This window comes from Trichomycterus rosablanca, chromosome 7 (assembly GCF_030014385.1).
Source record: "Trichomycterus rosablanca isolate fTriRos1 chromosome 7, fTriRos1.hap1, whole genome shotgun sequence".
NCBI lineage: Eukaryota > Metazoa > Chordata > Actinopteri > Siluriformes > Trichomycteridae > Trichomycterus > Trichomycterus rosablanca.
In genome coordinates, this window is record NC_085994.1 from 6091342 (window position 1) to 6117194 (window position 25853).

A 25853-nucleotide genomic window follows, 5' to 3' on the forward strand; every position below is an offset into this window, starting at 1 on the left:
ATCGCCCCTGTTGCAATTTTTGAAATGCATTGCATAGGTTCAAAAGTTTATTTTAGCATTTTGTCAGATCTAAAAAAATCACAGGAATATGAATTATGGAATATGAACAGGAATGTAAAATCAACAATGTCAATTTCTTTGTACTAAGTGTCAGATTTACTTATCCTTTCCCTTGAAGCATAAGCTCTGACTTTGATCAGATGAATTTGGTCTACTTGTTAAAAGCTTGTTTAGGTTTAGTCATTGTTTACCTATTACACATATTACCATATCAAATACTAATACATTCTAAAATGTATATTTTCAGAGATTCATCTTTTCACTCAGATTGTTGATGATTATATGATTGTTATAATAATAATAATAAATAAATAATTCATTCATTCATTCATTTTCTTATCCGCTTATCCAATTAGGGTCGCGGAGGGGGGGGGGGCTGGGTGCTGGAGCCCATCCCAGCTTTTCAATGGGCACAAGGCACAGAGTAACACCCTGGACGGGATGCCAGTCCATCACAGGGCAGACACACACACACACACACACACACACACACACACCCATTCACTTATAGGGCAATTCACTTATAGGGCAATTCAGTGTCTCCAATTAACCTGACTGCATGTTTTTGGACTGTGGGAGGAAACCCACGCAGACACAGGGAGAGCATGCAAACTGCACAGAAAGGACCCGGACCGCCCCGTCTGGGGATCGAACCCAGGACCTTCTTGCTGTGAGGCGACAGTGCTACCCACTAAGCCACCATGCCACCATAATAAATAACATATAATATAAGATTATATTATTATAATAATTATTATAGAATAATAAAAATAAGTAATTCTTTTTTTTACATTTTAATCAACTGCTTTACCTTGTTAAGGGTTGTGGAGAAAATCCCTGAACAGGGTGCCAATCCATTAATAGTGGCCTCATACTTTTGCTTCAATGCATATTTACAAAAACAATAGCACAAAGAAGGTAAAACGTTTTCCTTTTACTGATTTACACTTTAAATACTGATCAAATTATTATTTTTTTAATTAGGTACCAAACTTTGTTTCTTTTTGTAATTTGAATCTCACATGTTGTCCAAACTCTTCTACAATTAAACCGTGTAATGCTCAGTAAGATTTGACCAAAGCAGTTTAAAATACATGGGAATTATTTTAACACTTTCTAGAGACACTAGACTGTGGACTGAGATTTGTGGACTGAGGTTCAGACTGGACTCTCCTCCTGATGAGTGTCAGTCACGAGTTACGTCCTCCTGCACTGGTGCTGCGCCCTCATGGTTAGATCATTCAGCTCCCATCAGCACTGACCACTGCAGCCTCCTAAACCCCATCAGTGAAGTTCACCATGTCCGGTCCCCCCTCATCACCCCCTGCAGGGCAGAAACCATCTCTGAAGACCCCCGGCTCGAGCTCCAGCAGGTTTCAGGTGGACAGGGTGGCAGAAGCGGCTGCAGCAGCGAGTGGAGGGCAGAAAACTCCTCCAGCTGTGAGGTCGGGTAAAACAGCGGAGTGGTGCGCAGCTCCGGGTGCAGACGAATCCAAGGCTCGATTACGTGCTGTGAACTTTTTGGATCCTTTCGGCGCTCCTGCAGAGGGGGGTTCGGATGTTCCGTATGAAGGGGACTCGCGAAGTGAGGCCAGTCTGCACTCCTCTACAGGGGGTCTTAGCCATTTTTCGGACACCCACTCCAGTACATATTACCTACGAACCTTTGGGCACAACACCATCGACGCTGTGCCTAACATCGATTTCTACCGGCAAACCGAGGCACCTCTGGGGGAAAAACTCATCCGCCCGACACTGTCCGAACTGCACGATGAACTCGATAAAGTGAGTATAGTATAGTGTTTAACATTCACATTTAAGTGGACTAAACTGACATAGATTCATTGACAAATTATGCATATTTACAGAGTTATGCTCTTCATTGCTGGTAAAACAACCTCCATCAAACTTTACAGCCACAATGCCTTAGTTGCCTTCCTCTGGCATTACACTATAGTTTTTTTAGGCTGCAAGTCATTAATCTACTGTAAATATGATTAATTACTTTAGAAAAAATGTTTTTACCATTCTATAGTCCAATGGCAGTGTGCTTTACATATCTGCCAACCGGATTCTAGTAAGATTTCACATTGCAACACTATAAGATTTATTTATTTTCATGTAAGTATTAAATGAGCACATCTGTTTCAACATTCAATAGTTTGTTTGTTTGTTTATTAGGATTTAAACGTCATGTTTTACACTTTGGTTACATTCATGACAGGAACAGTAGTTACTCTAAGTTATAACTAGGTTATATTGAACAGAGTCATTGATAATTTAGTTCACCTCACTTGCATGTCTTTGGACTGTGGGAGAAAACTGGAGCGCCCAGAGTAAACCCACGCGGACATGGGGAGAACATGCAAACTCCACACAGAAAGGACTCGGACCACCCCACCTGGGGATCGAACCCAGGACCTTCTTGCTGTGAGGCGACAGTGCTATACCCACTTAGCCACCGTGCCGCCCCAACATTCAATAGTAATTATTTTAAAAGCGAAAATCAGACAAACCTTTTTAATATGCTATTTAATTATTACTGTTTTTTTTTATTTTCAGACTTAAATGCTTTTGTAGATAGATGATTTTACATATTATTACTTGTTGTTTATTTGGCTTCATATGGATGTGCAGAAACATTATAAAATATAATTCTAAACCTGGCAATTGCATTAACCGATCTAAAACATGATTACCTGCATGTGATATCCCTTCCACCATTCATGTCTGTTTGTTTATAATTATGCATGTTTGTTCTTGTTTGAATGTCCTGTGTGATGTCAGAGACCTGACCCACACACTTGTCCTTAGACAATAGTCTTTCTCAGAAAGCCCACTCCGTGCAGCACCACGGACGCTCGGCCTGAGCATGGGAACCAATAACAATAACCCTATGTTTGGGGCATATGCCTGTGTCAATGGCCCAGTGTTGACTTGTAGTGGACTGAGGAGGCTGGGGTGGCACTCAGATTTGCTTGGGGTCGAAAGGATGTCGTCAGGTTTGCTTAGTCACGTGTGATCCGACGTATGTGACATAATGTCATTGTATAGGGGTTAATACATGCATGACTTGTGAAACATGCACTTGTGTGATAGTATAGTTTTAGCCTACCTCTATATGAGTAGTATTTGAATTTAAGTGGGCTGGCAGTAATCAGGTCCTGTAGTCAGTAATCAATTTGAATTAAATTTATGTTGAGTTACTAAATAGCATTTTTTTAATTTTTGTGTTTACAAGGTTGTCTTTGTGTTAATTATTAAAGTTAGCTTATATAAAAAACATAGGTGCTTAGGTGTGTCAAATATGTAAAGCAAATACTTTCATGCTGTGTCTGGCTTCAAATGGTAGTTTGTAACTTGGTAGTGAGTGCTGCCACTGAGAGCAGGCATTTTTCTATACTATACTGTATGTACTTTAGCTGTAGGGGGTCCTGTGATCTGAGCTTGTACGGCCTACTGCTTTATTGTAGAAGTGTTTTTCAAGACAAAAATGTAGTGGCTAGATGTGATATTTAAAGTCACTGAGCTTTTACATCTACTCATTCCTGTAATGGTGGGTCGTGCCTCACCAGTGAGGTGCCAGGTGTTGCCCCAAACCTTCAAGAATTGAAAGTGAGGCTGCTTAACCAAGGTAGCCACCAAGAAGAAGTTAAAGAGATGAACACATCCACAGCCCTCAAAGACAAAGTGGATAAAATACAACAATATCATAAGCTACTCAAAGCACCTCTCGGAAAAAGAGGAAACCCAGAACCCATGTGGGGACGGCAATGCATGAGTGGCACTTCACCCCACCAACTAGCACAGCCCTCACCCAGCATGGGTCCAAATGTGGGAGCCGCTTAAAAAATGTCACGCCACCTGGGCCACTTCACTTATTCGGGGCGGCTCCATTGTAATAGCAAAAAGTGCCATAAAAGTGTGCTGGCCTAATGCACCAGCAAAGAACAAACAAATCAGACCTAGCCCAGCATCAAGATTTCAAGGGAAAAAAAAGCAGGTTTCCCAACAAAGGAGCTGGCAAATCTATGAGGAAAAAGCTATGATTAAAATACTTCAGCAAATTAACGCTTAACAAGGCACAGGTGACTGTCACTTGAGAGGAACTTTCTTGTTTATTATCTGTACATCCATGCCCAGTCTGGTTCCATAAACAAGCCCCACCACCAAGCACCACGGCAAGTGGGCTTGTTACAACTCCATTGCCGGTATTTGCCTATAAGGATGGCTGTATGCTTGGTTTTATTAACCTGAAGAATGAGATTTACTTGAGTCCATATGAACTATAACCAGATGTTTAATGTTTAACTAAGGGAGTTGTAGTCTAGTGGTTAAGGTACTGGACTAGTAATCGAAAGGTCACTGGTTCAAGGCCCACCATTGCCACTGTTGGGCTCTTAAACAAGGCCCTTAAACCTTCAATTGCTTAGACAATACACTGTCACAGTAATGTAAGTCACTTTGGATAAAAGCGTCTGCTAAATTCTGAAAATGTTAATATATAACTATTTGTTTACAATACTAGGTTTTGCTGAAATATTAGAATTAGTTGTCTCCATGCCCATAAAGTTGTCTATAAATTTTAACAGTGTATTATTTCTTAAATGGCGGTATAGAAATATGTTTCATTAGTTATTCTAAGTGTTGCTTTAATCCAGAGAATTAGAAAAGATTCACTTCACTGGTACCTAATGTATTCGTTTCATTTCACTCATAGGAACCCTTTGAGGATGGCTTGGCAAATGGGGAGGAGCCAGCATCTGCAGAAGAAACTGCACTGAAGGATGTGCCCGAGCCCAAAGGGGGCACGGTGAAGTTTGGCTGGATAAAGGGTGTTCTGGTTAGTACAACATACAGTATACAGGCTGTATGTTAGTCCTGTATCCTAAAATATTGTAGATCTATTATTGTGGAAAAACTCCCAAATACAGACAGTACGTATAATACAGCATGAATAGGATCTTAAAACAGTACTTGTTTTCATTTAAATAAAGTATTTATGTATTCATTTTACCAGCTGCTTTATCATATTGTAACCTACAATAGTCACTGACATACTGTTGTTATCTGCAGTGTTTTTACTTTATAATAGAGTTGTAGTTCATATGTTAGTACCTTTGATCCGAATTAAACCATGATATAAAACTTTACAATCCCTACAGGTTCGATGTATGTTAAACATCTGGGGAGTGATGCTCTTTATTCGGATGTCATGGATAGTTGGCCAAGCAGGAATAGGTAATATTTTAAACGCATAATAATATACAATAACTAGGCTATACATAGATGTGAAATTAATTGTTTGTTACATTTTCTCCAGCTCTCTCGTGTGGTATTATTCTAGTGGCTGTTGCTGTGACCACTATCACTGGTCTCTCAACATCAGCAATAGCCACCAATGGTTTTGTACGAGGAGGTAAGAATGACCTTTGCTTGAGACGTTAAATGTTTAGGGAATAGAGCACAACAAGTTGCATTTATAGAGAAGTTAACAAAAGGTTGATGCAGTATGGATTTCATGCAAAACCAAACATTCATCAGCAAGTAGTTGATTATTTTCCTACAAACCCTGTAGTTTGTGAATTTGTAATGTCACATGTGACAAACTACTAACACTTACACATTTTAAATGTAAATACAACACAGCACAAGGCAGGAACACCCTGGACAAGGCGCCAGTCCATTGCAGGACTTTGGCTATCCCTCCGTCATACCCATAGATTTTTTGTGGCTCACTTTCATAACACTTTGTGCCAAACATCATGAAATAATTGTAAATTAGTGCAAAATGAAAATTTCTTAGTGAAGGATTTCAAATCATATAGGGTCTTTCACCACCTACCATAATCACATTCCAAAAAAAACAACTGGGAAAATGTTTTTGCTTAACCCAACATGATGTTTTATGCCTCATTATTTAGGCCAAAGCTTATTTCAGTTTGTATTTTAGAATAAAATCGATGTTGTGTGCTCTATGCCAGAGATGAAAGCACCGTCCAGATTGTTATTAGCAAAAGACACAAAAGCCAACGTTATGCATCAGTGCCCATAACATAGGTGGCTTGCTTATGTATGTGTATGAAGGTACCATCCTTGTGGAGTCCTATTCTACAACGGTGGTGATGTCTTTTTCCAGAAAGTCCGTGGTTATTTTACCAAGACAATGCCAGGGTTTATTTTTCACATGCTACTACACAGTGACTTTGTAAACTCAGAGTGCATGTGCTTCACTGGCCTGCCTGTTCAGATCTGTTTTATATTAAAAATATATAGGACATCGTGAAGAGGGGAATCAGAAACATCTAAAACATGTTTTTACTTTGTCATTGTGAGTGATTGGGTGTAGAATGATGGGTAAAAATGGCAATTATATCTAATTAAAATCAAAATCATAAAATAATTAAGTGCACAAAAAGTCAAGGGGTCTGAATACTTTCTGAATCATATCACTGTCTTTGCAGGTGGAGCATATTACCTGATATCTAGGAGTTTGGGTCCAGAGTTTGGTGGATCCATTGGCCTTATATTTGCCTTTGCTAATGCAGTTGCTGTTGCCATGTATGTGGTGGGTTTTGCTGAGACTGTGGTTGAGCTTCTTGATGTGAGTATGCTATTGTAATATAATACAACCCAAAATCTGAAAAAAAAAGTTGGGACAGCATGGAGAATGCAAATGATAAAATGAACATAGTGTTTCTTACATTTACTTTGACATTTATTTCATTGCAGACAGGATGAACCTGAGATATTTTAAGTTTTGTCTGGTAAACTTCATTTCATTTATTAATGAACATCCATTCCTGCATTTCAGACCTGCAACACATTCCAAAAAAAGTTGGAACAGTAAAACATTTACCACTTTGAGATGTTGCCATTCCTTTTCACCACACTTAAAAGACGTTTTAGGACTGAGGACTGATACCAAGTGATTTAGTGTTTCAGGTTTTATTTTGTCTCGTTCTTCCTAAAAACACGATGTGCAACAGTACGGGGTCGTCGTTTTGTCGCATTTTCTGTTCAAAATTCTCCACACGCACTCTATTGGGGACAGGTCAGGACTGCAGGCAGGCCAGTCCAGTACCGTGCCCTCTTCTTCCGCAGCCATGTCTTTGTAATGTGTGTAGCAGGTGGTTTTGCATTGGCTTGTTGAAAAATGCATGGACGTCACTAGAAAAGATGACGTCTTGAAGGCAGCATATGTTGCTCTAAGATCTCAATGTACCTCTGTCCCAACTTTTTCTGATTTGGGGTTGTATACAGTAATAGTAATATAAGGGTTGTAACTCTTACTCATATAAGAGATGTTTACATGGATTATTCTGGATGGAGGAACTTGGTGTCTTTAATTTTATTCTTACTTTTGGACTAATGTTTGACAGAGTGTAGATGCTCACTTCACAGATGAGATCAATGACATCCGTATAGTTGGCACTCTTACCATCATCTTGCTTCTTGGCATCTCTATGGCAGGAATGGAATGGGAAGCTAAGGTAGAGTTAAACCATTCTTACTTAATGTTTTTAATCACATCAATTTAAATAAACTGAATAATTTGAATAGCAACAATTAATTAATTAACAAGAAATGTAATAATAGTGTATAATAAGTAATAATTCCTGGATTTTTACAGGCCCAGATTATCTTACTGATCATTCTGGTGGCAGCGATCTTCAACTACTTCATCGGCTCATTCATCTCCATGAAATCAAAGGAGCCCGAGGGTTTCTTTGGTTATAATGGTTGGCTCTATTTCATTTATAATATTTGCACAAATTTAAAGTTATGCTCACCAAATGCTTTATTGTGATTAATGTATTGACTATTTAGTGAGGAATACCATGCCAGAGTGTCTTTTCATGCTAAATATGACTGTAAAATGACACAATCCGTTATGTTCCATATAGCTGCCATCATGATGGAGAACATGGGCCCAGACTTCAGAGACGGTGAAACGTTCTTTTCAGTTTTTGCCATCTTCTTTCCTGCTGCTACTGGAATTTTAGCAGGAGCTAACATATCAGGGGATTTATCAGTAAGCATGCCTATTTAATCTGTCATGAATGTTTTATTTAGCAGATTAATTAATTAATTATTTAATTCATTCACTTATTCATTGTCTATTTTACCACCACTTTTTCCTGGTCATGATTGTGGTGGGTCTGATTCATTGGTTGAAAGGCAGGAAACACCCCAGACAGGTTAACTGTCCTTCATAGGGCAGAAACACACACTCAAACCTAGGGCAATTTTTAGTAGCTTCAATTGACCCGACTACATGTCTTTGGACTGTGCAAGGAAACCAGACCACCCGGAGGAAACACAGCATAAACATGCGAATGCCGGGTTGGGTAATCAAACGCAGGCCCTACTTGCCGCTAGCCGCTGCGCCACCATGCTGCCCCAGATGAATTGAGCAGTATTAAATTGGTAAAAGTTAGATAAATTAAACATTAAGATAAAGCTTTAGTATCATACATGTACATCTGTGTATTACTTAGCAATCCAGAGCTTTAGTTCATGTTCACATCAAGTATTAAAATAGCAAAATATTGTGATCCAAGTTACTTTGACCATGATGGTTGTTGGTGCCAGATGTGTTGGTTTTAGAAACTTTAGTATTCTTCTGGGTTTTTTATGAATGACAGTTTCCAAAAATGTGTGTAATAGTAATAATAATAATCATAATCATAATAATAATAATAATAATAATAATGGTAATAATAATAATAATAATAATAATAATAATAATAATACTAAAAGAACATCTAATGAGCAATAGTTTGAGCCTTATTAATGAGAGAGGTCAAAGCAGAGTAACCAGACTAGTTCAGGTTTACAGAAGAACTATGATATCTTCAAAATGGTTCTTTCTTTACTCTTTGGTGAACAGAAAAGCATCTCGGAATGCACAACGTGTCAAAACTCGAGGAGAAGACCATGTGGATTCAATTTCTATCAGCCAAGAACAATAATACAGGGGCAGAACAAGAACAAGGATACAGTGGGCACAGGCTTGCAGTCAGAATTATAGGTGTGAGGATTGTGCCTCACATTAGACCCTCAATATTATTTAACCCTTTAATGCACAAGCTAAGCAAACCCCTTCTAATGCACAACATGGGTCAAAAATGACCCATATTCATCCATTCAAGAATATTTTCATATGCACATTTGTCAGTTATTCATGTATTTACTGTCTTAATAATAATAATAATAATAATAATAATAAGTTGGACTTATATAGCGCCTTTCACAATACCCAAGGACGCTTTACAAAATAGAAAAATACATCAAGATACAATATTAGAGACAGACACATGAGAGACGCATGAATACATAAATGATAGGACACAATAATAATATAATAAATGTAGATTTACATAAGTTAATGAAGCTTATGAAACAGTAGAGAAATGTTTGGTAAATAGATGAGTTTTGAGTAGGGATTTGAATTCTGTAAAAGAAGAAGTAGAACGCAGGGAAAGAGGGAGAGAATTCCAAAGTAGGGGAGCAGAGACAGAAAAGGATCTTCCACCCATGGTAGAGAGCCTGAAGCTGGGGACAATCAGGAGACCAGCATCAGTAGACCGTAAAGAGCGTGAGGGGGTGTACCGATGTATCAGGTTTTGTAAGTATATTGGACCAAGACCATAAAGTGCTTTGAAAGTAAGTATGAGGACTTTGTATTGAATACGTTTGGAGATGGGTAACCAGTGAAGTTGGGCAAGGACAGGTGTAATGTGATCCGTTTTTTTGGAGCGAGTGAGCATCCTAGCAGCAGAATTTTGAACACATTGAAGAAGGTGGATAGATTTAGCAGGAAGACCAAAGAGCAGAGAGTTACAGTAATCAAGTCTGGAGGAAATAAAAGCATGAACAAGGGTTTCAGCAGCCACAGAGGAAAGAAAGGGACGCAGACGAGCAATGTTTCGTAGGTGAAAGAAGGCAGACTTAGAGATTGATCTTATTTGGGGAAGAAAGGACAATAAAGGATCAAACAGCACACCAAGGTTACGCACAGTGAGGGATGGGGAAATAGAAACACCAGCAATAGAGAGAGAGGAGGGAGAAAGAGAGGAAACCACAGATTTAGTGCCAAGGAGCAGGAATTCCGTTTTGTGGGGATTTAGCTTTAGAAAGTTAGAATGCAGCCAAGAATTGATATGGTGAAGACAGCTAGTAAGAGAAGCAGGGGGGAAAGAAGAGGAAGGTTTGTAATTTAGGTAGAGTTGAGTGTCATCAGCATAGAAATGAAAACTGAGTCCGTAGTGTTGTCTTAGCTAATAAAAGTTATCTATACTAGAATATTAAACAGCTAGCAAGCAAATAGTATTGGACATATTCAAGATTCAAGAGCCTAATCTTTGGTTGTCTTTCAAAAGATCAGTAAATATGTTTTTGACTACAAACACTTACAAATGTCAGTAGTTTCTGTCAAATTCCATAGTAAATACATAAGGGTCATTTTTGACCCATGTTGTGCATTAGAAGGGTAGTGATACAAAAATGATTTTTATTAAAAAAGTAAAAAATATAAAACTGAAATAAGGATTTGTGATGATCAAAAACAAGTCAATTGAAAAATTCATGGAAGCTTGAATGACGAAATTAATTTATTGCAAAGATGTAGAAAATAAAAACTCAGTTGGGTCACTTTTGACCCAGGTTGTGCATCAAAGGGTTAAGCCCTGTTTGAATGCCACAGCCTGTAAGCATTGTTGCTGGCCATGTGCATCCCTTTATGGCAACAATTTACTCAGCTAACACTTACTGACTTCTTTCAGCATGATACAACAAGGGTTAGACTCAATTAACTAGAAAACAACCAGTACAGTTGACAGAATTCAGCCGCTGTAAGCAACCCATCTGTAACTCAGATTTCTGTGTTTCTCAGGATCCACAATTCGCCATTCCAAAAGGAACCCTACTGGCTATTCTCATCACTGGCATTGTTTATGTGGCAACTGCTATATCTAATGGTAATAATCATGATGTTATTTTCCATTTTTAATTCCTCGTCTATATGTTAAAATGTCTATTTTTAAGTAAGTTTTGTTTATTGCTTTTTTTAGGTTCTTGCATTGTACGTGATGCAACAGGTGATGATAATGACACCATCATAGGCTCTCTGGAGAACTGCACAGATGCTGCTTGTACACTAGGATATGACTTTTCCATTTGTAAGGAGGGAGGCTGCAAATATGGGCTACAGAATGATTTCCAGGTACAGCATTTACATACCATGTCCATACATTTAAGATACAGGGGTTAGACAAAATAACTGAAACACCTGTCATTTTAGTGTGGGAGGTTTCATGGCTAAATTGGACCAGTTTGGTGGCCAATCTTCATTAATTGCACATTGCACCAGTAAGAGCAGAGTGTGAAGGTTCAATTAGCAGGGTAAGAGCACAGTTTTGCTCAAAATATTGCAATGCACACAACATTATGGGTGACATACCAGAGTTCAAAAGAGGACAAATTGTTGGTGCACGTCTTGCTGGCGCATCTGTGACCAAGACAGCAAGTCTTTGTGATGTATCAAGAGCCACGGTATCCAGGGTAATGTCAGCATACCACCAAGAAGGACAAACCACATCCAACAGGATTAACTGTGGACGCAAGAGGAAGCTGTCTGAAAGGGATGTTCGGGTGCTAACCCGGATTGTATCCAAAAAACATAAAACCACGGCTACCCAAATCACGGCAGAATTAAATGTGCACCTCAACTCTCCTGTTTCCACCAGAACTGTCCGTCGGGAGCTCCACAGGGTCAATATACACGGCCGGGCTGCTATAGCCAAACCTTTGGTCACTCGTGCCAATGCCAAACGTCGGTTTCAATGGTGCAAGGAGCGCAAATCTTGGGCTGTGGACAATGTGAAACATGTATTGTTCTCTGATGAGTCCACCTTTACTGTTTTCCCCACATCCGGGAGAGTTACGGTGTGGAGAAGCCCCAAAGAAGCGTACCACCCAGACTGTTGCATGCCCAGAGTGAAGCATGGGGGTGGATCAGTGATGGTTTGGGCTGCCATATCATGGCATTCCCTTGGCCCAATACTTGTGCTAGATGGGCGCGTCACTGCCAAGGACTACCGAACCATTCTGGAGGACCATGTGCATCCAATGGCGGTGCCGTGTATCAGGATGACAATGCACCAATACACACAGCAAGACTGGTGAAAGATTGGTTTGATGAACATGAAAGTGAAGTTGAACATCTCCCATGGCCTGCACAGTCACCAGATCTAAATATTATTGAGCCACTTTGGGGTGTTTTGGAGAAGCGAGTCAGAAAACGTTTTCCTCCACCAGCATCACGTAGTGACCTGGCCACTATCCTGCAAGAAGAATGGCTTAAAATCCCTCTGACCACTTTGCAGGACTTGTATATGTCATTTCCAAGACGAATTGACGCTTTATTGGCCGCAAAAGGAGGCCCTACACCATACTAATAAATTATTGTGGTCTAAAACCAGGTGTTTCAGTTATTTTGTCCAACCCCTGTATATCCTTTATATCTTTTATTTATCCTTTATTTGTCATATATACAAATACAGATGTACAGTACAATGAAATTCTTTCTTTGCATATCCCAGCTTGTTTTGAAGCTGGGGTCAGAGCGCTGGGTCAGTTATCGTACGCCGCCCCTGGAGCAGACAGGGTTAAGGGCCTTGCTCAATGACCCAACAGTGGCTACATAGCAGAGCCTGGATTTGAACCGCCAATCTTCCGGTTGATATCCTAAAGCTCTACCCACTAGGCTACCACTGTCCCAATACAATATACAATATTTATACAATATGCATGTGTTTATTTTGCTCTTCGCTACTTCATCCTAAACTCTGTCATTAAAACCAAGCAGTCACTCTACAATTTCTAGGTAAAAAAGTTCATTTTAGAACTCTAGGACTCCACCAAACCACAGTGAAAGCCATTATCCTCAAATAGAAGAGGAAGAACCTAGAACACAATCAGGGTCGCGTGGGGAAGTGGTGGTGCTGGAGCCTATCCCAGCTTTTCAATGGGCGCAAGGCACACAGTAACACCCTGGATGGGACGCCAGTCCATCGCAGGGCAGACACACATACACGCACACTCATACACACACCCATTCACTTATAGGGCAAATCAATGTCTCCAGTTAACCTGACTGCATGTTTTTGGACTGTGGGAAGAATCCGGAGCTCCTGGAGGAAACCCACGCAGACACGGGGAGAACATGCAAACTCCGCACAGAAAAGGACCCGGACCGCCCCGCCTGGGGATCGAACCCAGGACATTCTTGCTGTGAGGTGACAGTGCTACCCACTTAGCCACCGTGCCGCCCTAAGGTCTTTTAGTGAACCTTAAAATAATGCAGTATTAAAATTTAAAATGTTCACCAGAAGCAGAACAAAATATGAATGTTGTTGTAAAAACAAGCATATAGTATTTACAAAACATCAGATTAAATAGGAAGCAAATTCTAGTGGTCATGTTCCAGAATCTAGTGAAACGTTTTCCAACAGGTCGGTTATGGAACTGGAATGGGTGCAAAGAATGTGGTCCAAAATGAATTACATTTTTAGGGCTTTTTAATTATAATAGTGATTTTTTTTCCCTTTAACATGGTTAATGCAATTTACAATATAACCACCACTTTACTTCACTACTGTTCATTTCTGTAATTAAAAATTCTCTCGGTTTGTATTGGTTTGGTCAGGTCATGAGCCTTGTGTCTATATTTGGACCCCTTATAACTGCTGGAATTTTCTCTGCGACTCTCTCGTCAGCTCTTGCTTCTTTAGTCAGCGCTCCCAAAGTGTTTCAGGTAAAATACTTGTTCTGTATAGACAAAAATATGAATAATAATAAATATGTCATGAATATAGTGAGCATATGTTTTTCTTCTTGCTTACACAGTAAAGTTTGGGGCATTTTGCTAGTATTGTCCATTCAGGGCAAGATGCTACTTTAAGTTTGATTGTAACAAGATAAATTGTTTGTAAACTAACTAAGTATGGCCTTCCTACTATTACAGTGCTACCTTGAAACTCGACGTCAGTTGGTTCTGGGACTGGCATTGAGTTTAAAAGGCGTTGAGTTTCAAGGTATCTTTTCCCACAAGGATGTTCGGGAAACCTGTTAATGCGTTCCATGGTCCCGTGGAACTGCATATATTGTAGGCTAATGTAAAATAATGGAGTTGTTTTTGACACTTATACACTGAAAATAACACAAATATAATATAAAAACACTAAAATAAAAAGCTGATTCTTACAATTTCTCAGAACCCCGAGCTGTAACACAAGTTTAAAAGTAAAACAGTGAGGAAAATCCAGATAAACACAGAAACATGTGGAGCTTTCAGAGTGAATCTGATGGTTATTCCACACAAATGCAGATTTGTCTCATATGCACACTTTGATGACGTATTACCGCACCACTCAAGCCGAGCACTGAACAAAAAGGCTGTGCATTGTTAATTTGAAATTAAATAAATAAAAGTTTAAAAAACAAACTGAACACATTGAGTTTAGGGGAAACGTTGAGTTTAAGGGTACAAATGTCTTGACGAAGGGCATTAAGTTTAAAAGATTTTTAGTTTAGGGGACGTTGAGTTACAAGGTACCACTGTATATAATAAAAATATGGATTTTCTGTGCTCTTTAGGCCTTATGTAAGGATAACATATACCCTGGCTTAAGAGTTTTCGCCAAGGGCTATGGGAAGAATAATGAACCTCTGCGCGGCTATGTCCTGACCTTCATCATTGGTCTAGCTTTTATTCTAATAGGCAAGTTTATAATTTACACTACTCTACAATGCATGTAAATCTGTAAGGCTTGTTATCTGATCTTTGTTTATTATTATTATTATTTCTTTAGCTGAGCTAAACATTATCGCTCCCATCATTTCCAACTTCTTCTTGGCTTCTTATGCCCTGATCAATTTCTCTGTCTTTCATGCATCATTGGCTAACTCTCCAGGTAAGTGTAGTAATAAATATTTACTTGAATTTGCAGGCATCTGCAAAGCTGTTACATTACTAGTTTTGAGGTACCTGTCTGATAAATATCATAGTAAGTGTACAGTTGCAAGAGGTAATAAATGGCCGTTTAGCATTACTACTCAAGTTGCAAAGCTTTTGTTTAGCAATTTTGATGAATGACTTACTTTATTAATAATGGTAAAATGCATGGCCTAGATTCACTAGAAAACAGTAAAACCCAAGAACCCAGGACTAATTTTACAAATGGTATAGACTGATGGCTCAAAATATTAAGACCACCTCCTAAAATGTCATGGCAATGCCTATTTTATAACAGTTGTGCATGGCACAGTCAGCCATAAATTAAATGTGATAGTGGTTAATTGTAATGCACATGTTGAACACTGCAGTATGGGCAGCATAAAGGGCTATGTGATTTTGATATGGGCCAAATTGTTATGGCCAGGAAACTAGGTTAAGTGAGGGACAAGTGTTGCAGGGTGTCCTTGAAGGCAGGGCATAAGTACTATACAAAAGAAGCAAAGACCAAGGCTGTATGTCTCTTTCTTAAGTTAGGACTTAATTCAAATCTATTGTCCATCTGCATAACTAACTACGGTTATCAGTTGGTGCATGAGGACCTAACCTGGAATGTATTATGCTTTAGATTATTTTGCCCTCTGATGTGTAAAATTTTTATAGTTCTAAGTACAAAATGAACATTCACTGTTTAAACTGCACATCTAATTAATACTTTTATTTAGATGCAAATTAGCTCTCTCAACATGACCTTCTGGTGTGACGAATCATACTGCTGGTGCTAAATGGATCTCTGCTCTGTAAAAATGTCCTAAATGGCATAGTTATTAAGACAGTTCATGCGGAACGAGCATGTTATTTTGCTCATTTAAAAAACCAACACACAATTCAGAATATGTCCAATAACCAGGCAAACACAATGCAGGCACACAACCAAACAAATCCAGCAGGAAAATCCACAGGAACAGAGTTATAGGTACTAAGATCTAAGAGAGAGCTTATGAAGTTCATATGATCATATACATATAATATAGATAAGACAAATAAGAAGATTATAAAAATAAGATTTAGCAAGGGTTTGGAATGACTAAGGTATCTACACCGATCAGCCACAACATTAAAACCACCTCCTTGTTTCTACACACACTGTCCATGTTATCAGTTCCACTTACCATATAGAAGCACTTTGTAGTTCTACAATTACTGACTGTAGTCTATTTCTCTACATGCTTTGTTAGCCCCCTTTCATGCTGTTCTTCAATGGTCAGGACCACCACAGAGTAGGTATTATTTGGGTGGTGGATCATTCTCAGCATTGCAGTGACACTGATGAAGGACTATAAGAAGACCAACTCAAACAGCACCAATAGATGAACGATTGTCTCTGACTTTACATCTACAAGGTGGACCAAGTAGGTAGGAGTGTCTAATAGAATGGACAGTGAGTGGACACAGTTTAAAAACTCCAGCAGTGCTGCTGTATCTGACCCACTCATACCAGCACAACACACACTAACACACCACCACCATGTCAGTGTCACTGCAGTGCTGAGAATGATCCACCACCCAAATAATACCTACTCTGTGGTGGCCCTATGGGGTCCTGAAAGCATTAGGCTGAAAGCAGGCTAAAAAGGTACGTAGAGAAACAGATGGACTACAGTCAGGAATTGTAGAACTACAAAATGCTTATATATGATAAGTGGAGCTGATAAAATGGACAGTGAGTGTAGAAACAAGGAGGTGGTTTTAATGTTATGGCTTATCAGTGTATATAATATATGAAATTTGAGTGCATGTGTGTGTGAGTAATAAAAAATACTACTAATTCAATTTTTGACAATTTTTGTGGAGCACCGACAAAGCTGGATGTTTAGCATAAACGTTTCTAATATAATGAGTTTGCAAGAACTTCCTTAGAAACCAGGGCCATCATTTTTTCATTATGATATCCACTGACATGTCTATTTCATCGTCCTCTTTAAACTAACCAGGATGGCGTCCGAGTTTTAAATACTACAATAAGTGGGTGTCTTTGGCGGGAGCTGTGCTGTGCTGTGTGGTTATGTTTGTAATCAACTGGTGGGCTGCCCTCTTTACCAACGTCATCGTTCTGGCACTCTACATATATGTCAGCTACAAGAAACCAGGTATTTCACACACATGTGCTTTTCTTACTGTAGAAAAAATGAAAGAGTCGTATATTTAATGACACTTTGTCCACCACAGATGTTAACTGGGGCTCGTCCACTCAAGCTCTGATGTACAACCAGGCATTGTCACACAGTCTGCACCTCACTGGAGTAGAGGACCATATCAAGAACTTCAGGTGAACAACATAACTTATGCATTGTATGTGATCAACTAAAAACGAAATGCCATGAAATGCCATGATGTACCAACAGTAATTTCTTAATGAAATTGTCCCATAGACCTCAGTGCCTTGTAATGATTGGCTATCCCAATGCAAGACCAGCACTACTTCATTTAGTACATGCCTTCACCAAAAACATGGGTCTAATGATTTGTGGCCATGTTCGTATGGTAAGAACAATATATTTAGTTATTTATGTAAAACATAACCTTTTAAGATGTATTTTTTATACATTATTACAGAAGTTATGGTGTTTCTTAATATTTTTTTTATCTCTTAAGGCTTCTCGAAGGCCAAACTATAAGGAGATGATGAATGACCAAGTCCGTTGCCAGCGTTGGCTTCTTAAGAAACAAATGAAGGCTTTTTATACTCCTGTGTTTGCTGAGGATTTTAGACAAGGAACCCAATACCTTTTACAGGTAAAAATGAATGACTTGATGAGTACGGCAGAGCAGGGCATCCATGAGGGTAAGGTGTTTATTGATGTGTAGACACATACACTGATCAGCCATAACATTAAAACCACCTCCTGGTTTCTACACTCATTGTCCTTTTTATTAGCTCCACTTACCATATAGAAGCACTTTGTAGTTCTACAATTACTGACTGTAGTCCATCTGTTTCTCCTGGTATAAGTGGATCAGACACAGCAGCGCTGCTGGAGTTTTTAAAATACCGTGTCAACCCACTGTCCACTCTATTAGACACTCCTACCTAGTTGGTCCACCTTGTAGATGTAAAGTCAGAGACGATCGCTCATCTATTGCTGCTGTTTGAGTTGGTCATCTTCTAGACCTTCATCAGTGGTCACAGGACGCTGCCCACGGGGCGCTGCTGGCTGGATATTTTTGGTTGGTGGACTATTCACAGTCCAGCAGTGACAGCGAGGTGTTTAAAAACTCCATCATCACTCATACCAGCTCAACACACACTAACACACCACCACCATGTCAGTGTTACTGCAGTGCTGAGAATGATCCACCACCTAAATAATACCTGCTCTGTGGTGGTCCTGTGGGGGTCCTGAAAATTAAAGAACAGGGTGAAAGCAGGCTAAAAAGGTATGTAGAGAAACAGATGGACTATAGTCAGTAATTGTAGAACTACAAAGTGCTTCTATATGGTAAGTGGAGCTGATAAAATGGACAGCGAGTGTAGAAACAAGGAGGTGGTTTTAATGCTATAGTGCTTGTCACAGTCCTCAAGTTCACATGCAACACCTGGGTTAATCCAGTTTGCATATAAAAGTTACATTAAAAAGTTCTTCATGATCTAAGAGTGTTAAGGCAGCAATAAAGAATCATTGCTCCGTACTGTTTTCCATCAATAATTTACTGCAACACATCAATTAATTATTAACATGATAATCATGTTATTCTGTTCTTAGGCTGCTGGGTTGGGTCGCTTAAAACCAAATACACTGGTACTGGGCTTTAAAAACAACTGGCAGAAAAATGACATGAAAGATGTGGAAACATACATCAATACCATCCAGTAAGTCAATTCAGGGAGTGTATTTTATGTATTTTTCTTGGTTTGCTGTGGTTTTGGAGATTAATTTAGCATTTTTTTTTATAATAAAGTCTAAGGGATAACAAATCTAATGTCATAAAATTGTATATATTTTTACCCATTTGTTTTAGTGATGCATTTGACTTACAGTATGGTGTAGTTATCATAAGACTGAAGGAGGGTCTAGATATCTCCCATATCCAAGGGCAAGGTATATTTATAATACGTGTATATTATAATATTTATGTATAATAACAATAATATAACTACACACTAACAGTCAAAATTGATATATAAGCTTATGGACTCGTATTCATCTGAAACTCAAGTGCAAGACAGTGGATAAGTGTAAAACTCTACACTGCAGTTGATGCCTTTTAGTGTGACAGATTTTTTTTTACTTAAGCAAAGTCCCCAAGGCCTGAAGTGGTTCCTTAAAAACAAGCATTTGCCTTTAAGTCTTCCAAAAGATAATGTATAATATTTTAATTAAACCCCCCCTGCCCTTTTGTATCATTTACGTTTGGATATATTTCATTTCTGTGTGCTCTGGCCACCTCTGCCGGCTGTACAATACCCTCTCTGGCTAAGGGGGAATGAGGGCTAGTGCAGAACTCCTCCAACACGTTGAAGCCTCTGACCACTTCTTTTGCCAATAGTGGCACTCTGACCATACTGTAAGAGCCACTTTTGCAGCAGCTGTCCTTTCAGTCAGCTACTTGTTTCTTATTTAACTGCTGATCATTTTACAAGTAAAGTTGCTTGTTTACAGTGTAGGAAAATTGTTGTATTTTAATTAGACAAGTTTTTGCGATATTTGCCAAAGTTCTACTATTTTAGAAGCAGTTTCTGCTAAAATACATGCAAATTTAAAATTAGGCGTGGGTGAGCATTATTCTGCTGTGCTTGACACCAGTAAAAACTAATGAAAAAGTTACAGTTTAATGTTAAGCATTTACAGTATTTATGTAGATTTATAAGTACAGTATGACCTGAGATGATCCGATTTAGTGTGATGTGCTCTACTAAATGTATAAACATGTTGTAAAATGTCAAAGATACCCATTAAAAATGATAAAAGTAACCAGCCAAATGTCCTGAAATGTAATATATATTGCTTTAACATAGCTTATGTACTAAATACTGATTTTCACTTGAGAACAATTTATACTGTAGTTACAACTAGCACAACGTTGTTTGAGTCCAATGTGAGTTCTGACTCGTTGTCATTGTTAACTTTTGTTTAAGTCTTTTTCATTATGCTGACTTTTACACAGATGAATTTCTGTCATCCACTGAGAAGGCCCCAGTAATGAAGGAACTACTGGTGTCTATAAACATTGGAAAAGATTCTGACAGCGATTCTTCAAAACCATCATCCAAGGTTACCAGTGCTCAGAGCAGTCCACTCATTATCAGAGGTCAGCTCGTTTTCCTAAAAAACAAGCAGATATCATGTTATATTAGACTGACTGACCTGTCAGTGTCACGTGTATATTTACCCGTAAATGTTGAACAATTTTTACATTTAATTTCAGACTCAAAAAGTCCACCAGTGAAGCTCAGTACTGAAGATGAGAAGTTACTAGCAGCCAGTCAGCAGTTCAAAAAGAAGCAGTGCAAGGGTACTATCGATGTTTATTGGCTGTTTGATGATGGAGGTATGTTTTATAGATTATATATACTGTATTTTTATACAGTGCATTCTTAAATAATGGCTATACTATGCATGTTACATTATAAATATTAGGCATAACATTATGACCACCTCCTTGTTTCAACACTCACTGTCCATTTTATCAGCACCAGTTACCATATAGAAGCACTTTGTAGTTCTACAATTACTGACTGTAGTCCATCTATTTCTCTACATACTTTTTTAGCCTGCTGTCACCCTGTACTTCAATGGTCAGGACTCTCACAGGACCACCACAGAGCAGGTATTATTTGGGTGGTGGGTCATTCTCAGCACTGCAGTGACACTGACATGGGGGTGGTGTGTTAGTGTGTGTTGTGCTGGTATGAGTGGATAAGACACAGCAATGCTGCTGGAGTTTTTAAATACCTCACTGTCACTACTGGACTGAGAATAGTCCACCAACTAAAAATATCCAGCCAACAGCACCCCGTGGGCAGCGTCCTGTGACCACTGATGAAGGTCTAGAAGATGACCAACTCAAACAGCAGCAATAGATGAGCGATCGTCCCTGACTTTCCATCTACAAGGTGGACCAACTAGGTAGGAGTGTCTAATAGAGTGGACAGTGAGTGGACACGGTATTTAAAAACTTCAGCAGCGCTGCTGTGTCTGATCCACTCATACCAGCACAACACACACTAACACACCACCACCATGTCAGTGTCACTGCAGTGCTGAGAATGATCCACCACCTAAATAATACCTGCTCTGTAGTGGTCCTGGGACAGTCCTGACCATTGAAGAACAGGGTGAAAGCAGGCTAAAATAGTATGTAGACAAACAGATGGACTACAGTCAGTAATTGTAGAACAACAAAGTGTTTCTATATGGTAAGTGGAGCTGATAAAATAGACAGTGAGTGTAGAAACAAGGAGGTGGTTTTAATGTTATGGCTGATCAGTGTATATATATATATATATATATATATATATATATATATATATATATATATATATATACACTGTATATACTGTATATATATATATTTACTGGGAGTTTTAAGCAGGTAAGTGAAAATGACTTCATTATTTCAGGGTTGACACTTCTGATACCATATTTGCTAACCAACAAGAAAAAATGGAAGGACTGCAAGATTCGAGTCTTTATTGGTGGAAAGATCAACAGGATTGATCATGACCGCAGAGCGTAAGTTGCCAAAATATCAGGTGTACTTAATAAGATCTGTAGTATTGAGAGCGTCTTCAACTATTATTCAACTATCATATTAAAGAATTACTACACTGCAAAATAAAAATAGGAGGAATATTTACAAATCTATCCAGGCATGTTGTGATTTGCTGCAGTAAATGAATCAACATGTAGTTTATACTGCAGTATTTGTAACATGGTCGACAGTCAGGTTTCTTTAAAGTGAGTCCTGCATGTTTATAAAGCTGATTCTATTCCCAGAATGGCGGCATTACTGAGCAAGTTCAGGATTGACTTCTCTGACATCACTGTTCTGGGAGACATCAACATAAAACCAGAAAAATCAAAGTAAGATTAACATTTTTTGTATTGTTTTACATTGTTTTTACTGATGTGTCATTTTGCACACTGGTCTGATGTTTTCTTCTCTTCAGTAAGGAAAAGTTTAAGAACATGACTGAGCCGTACAGACTGAAGGAGGAGGACATGGAGCAGGAGGCTGCTGAGAGGCTGAAAGCTGAGGAGCCCTGGAGGATTACTGATAATGAACTAGAATTGTACAGGGCCAAGGTAAGGCTAAATGAATAACATGACTTTCCACTGTTTTAAAACTTATATCATATATCACAACACAGAAGTCCTACTTTTCCTCATTTAAGTGTTTACAGAAGATGAAAGAATGGAGTCTCTATAACGACATTATTATTTAATCTTCCCAGCTTAATAACAATTTTGAAAAACAAGTACCACTTTCATTTACTTTTAAAACAAGGCTCAAGATTAAATCTGAGCTGTCTTATTAGGAAGGAAATGGTCAAACTAGGTCCTCATTACTACTGAAAGGTGGTTAATTCACTGATAGTAGTGCATTACTCTCCATGTGCAGTACTGTTCTCTGTGAATTCTCATCTCTGGCAGGTAAAAATTAGTGGTTGGCGACTGTGAGCATGTAGGAGGGGGGTGATAGTCTTCAGCTCTCCTCGGCCAGGTTACAAGTTACAAATGGGGAACTACGTATATATGACTAGATTGGGTGGAAAAAAGACAAAAAAAAACACTGCCAATCTGACGATTATGTTAAGTTTTGATATGATTCAAGATGTTTTTACTCTGTAATGATGGGAATTTTTTTTCAAAAGACATAATCAAGTCTGTTTTGTCAGCAAAATATAAATAACCTTTTACAAAGAGCTTTGAATTCCAACACATTCATTTCCCATGTATTGAAAACTGAATTTCTCATGTTTCTTAAAGAATTTATTATTAATTCACTATAAAATGTGTGTGATTGTATATAGCTGAACAGACAAGTATTTAAGTTTAAATGTAAAACTGTGGCACTTTTGTTACATATTGCATTTTTACATATTGCATTAAGACTCTAACTTAAAATATGTAGTTTTTTTAAATAGTTAAAAATTCTATATCATTAACATGTTTAGCTCGTAGGTTTTTTGATATTTATATCAATTGCTGGTGACAGACCTCTCTTGACCTCTACAAAATGCTCAACAAATCAATATTATGTTTGTGGATCAATACAGCCAAGAACTTACTTATATCAATAAATCCCTGTTGTTATAAATAAGTAAAGATGAAACAATGTCATTAAAATATTAAAATATTTCTTGGGCAATAAAAATACATTTTAAAAACTATGAAGTGCAATAATACACTGACATATGCTAACAATTTACCATTTTTTTCCCCAATAAGACAAATCGTCAAATTAGACTGAACGAACTGTTGAAGGAGCACTCGAGTACAGCAAACCTCATTGTCATGTAAGTGATTTTTCTTTCTTAATCTGACTTCTAATCTATCTATCTGTCTGTATGTCTATCTGTCTGTGTCTACCTACCTACTAACCTGTCTGTCTGTCTGTCCATCCGTCTGTCTGTCTATCTATTTACCTTCCTAGCAACCAACGAACCTACCTACCTACCTATCTACCTACCTTCCTACCAACCTATTCATCTATCTGTCTGTCTATTTACCTACCTACCTACCTACCTACCTACCTACCTACCTACCTACCTACCTACCAACCTAATCATCTATCTATCTATCTATCTATCTATCTATCTATCTATCTATCTATCTATCTATCTATCTATCTATCTATCTATCTATCTATCTATCTATCTACCCATCCATCCATCCATCCATCCATTCCTTCATCCATCCATCCATCCATCCATCCATCCATCCATCTGTTCAACAATATAATTGTGGCAAAGCATAGATCAGGCTAAGAAAGAATACCTTGATCAGTGTGCACTTAAACTCAGAGTTAAATGGCAGTTCATCTTTTAACAGCCAAAACAACACTGGAGTGACTTTGGGGCAGGTCTCTAAATGTCCTTGAGTGGCCCAGAACATAAACCCAGACTGCCTTGAAGAATGGATTAAACTGCCCAAATCCTAGTAGGCAAAGTCTGCAAGGACGTATCAAAGATGATATGCAGCTGTAATTACTGCCAAATTTTCTAAAAACTCTAAAAATATGTTTTCTCTTTGTCATTATGAGTGGCTAAAAGTAGATTGATAAAAAAGGTTACGGTAATTATATTAATTCAAAATAATATTTACGAAACAACAAACAATCCAAAATATCTGAATACTTTCTGAATCCACTGTATATGATCTGACCTGATAATTAGTAGTGTTTTATGGCCTTAGCCCTAACTAAATCGAGTAATTTATCATTTGAACCATGTCTAATTCCCAGTTTGTTCTTTTTTAGGAGTATGCCACTTGCAAGGAAAGGAACCGTGTCAAGTGCTCTCTACATGTGCTGGCTGGAAACATTATCTAAAGATCTTCCACCCATACTGCTTGTGAGAGGAAACCATCAGAGTGTCCTTACCTTCTATTCATAAAGTGCATGTACGGCATTTGAAAAGTACAAAGACTGTACACTGTTACAATCAGTGCGTCAGGGTCAGGTGTAAATTGATTGCATAGTCAGTGTTGTGTTAAAAAAAAAATCTGTTTAAATGTGAAGTCAGTTTAACAAATTTCTGTCTAACTTTGGTGGCATTCCAAAAAAAATCTGTTATAATTTTTTTTATTATTATTATTATTTTTGTTGGTATTTTTTGTTATTTGTCAGTAGACCGTCTGAAAATACATTTAGCATCTGGACAGACAAAAATTAACAGTTAAAACTGAATATTTATTTATTTATTTACTGATGTAATTTGAAGCAAGGTATTATTCAGGATGTTTAACCTCCTGTTGTGCTCCAGTCAAATTTGACTAATTTTCTATTCTGTGATTGGAATCAGCCATAATGAATCCAATTAATAACTGTTTTCTTGACTTGTGGGTATGTGCATATTTTTCTCTGTGGTTAGTATTCCACAAGAACTACAAAAATGTTGCCATTAAGATGTAATTTTACAAGAAGTTATAATAAATATGTGTTATATGTTATGTACAGTTTTTGGAGCTCTTCACATTTTTAACATGTAGCCTGCAGGAATGTAAGCTGTATCTGGTTACATACTACCTGCTCTTGTTAGGAGTAATCTGTAATTGTATCTGTCAAATAGAAAGCTAATTCATCATCAGTGGCATGCTAACGTTGCAAAAACAAAATGTACATGGTAGAAAACACACAAAAAAAACTACTGAAAAACATTGTTTATTAAAATGTATTCGTAACAATGAATTGATTAAATAATTGATTTATTTTAACAATAGAACTGCATTTTGTTGTTATTTTATTGTCAAAGTAAGCAAGATATTCTGTTGCACCAAATTATAGAAATCAGTTTGTTTTTAGAACAGAGTTATTAAAGCTCTAAGAACTAGATGTACAAAAGTGATGAAGCACAAAGCAAACTGCCCCTTTATGAAACCTTAATGATAATTACAAATCAATAACTGAAATCTGTTGCTAGAGTCGAGTGTTGCAGAGATGGGTGTCTGGCTAACAGTTTCTCTTATATCTATGCACAGGAATTTTAGACAGGACTTTGCACAAAGCTCTTTGAGAAAGACTGTTGGGTTTAAGGCAGCACGATGGCTAA

The 25853-nt window shown here is 38.1% G+C and overlaps 1 protein-coding gene across 1 annotated transcript; it reads left to right on the forward strand.

Moving 5' to 3' along the window:
- Nucleotides 1-1320: 1320 nt before the first annotated feature.
- Nucleotides 1321-25526, forward strand: LOC134318128 (solute carrier family 12 member 2-like). The gene is made up of 26 exons (XM_062998903.1): nucleotides 1321-1845; nucleotides 4781-4903; nucleotides 5226-5301; nucleotides 5384-5479; nucleotides 6525-6664; nucleotides 7443-7553; nucleotides 7694-7802; nucleotides 7968-8095; nucleotides 10958-11042; nucleotides 11136-11287; nucleotides 13772-13879; nucleotides 14722-14845; nucleotides 14937-15038; nucleotides 17074-17229; nucleotides 17309-17408; nucleotides 17512-17623; nucleotides 17735-17875; nucleotides 18844-18950; nucleotides 19100-19179; nucleotides 20246-20389; nucleotides 20507-20629; nucleotides 21702-21813; nucleotides 22078-22164; nucleotides 22251-22386; nucleotides 23533-23600; nucleotides 24563-25526. The coding sequence occupies exons 1-26, from the start codon at nucleotides 1360-1362 to the stop codon at nucleotides 24696-24698; spliced, it is 3342 nt and encodes a 1113-aa protein (XP_062854973.1). The 5' UTR covers nucleotides 1321-1359; the 3' UTR covers nucleotides 24699-25526.
- The last annotated feature ends 327 nt before the right edge of the window (nucleotides 25527-25853 follow it).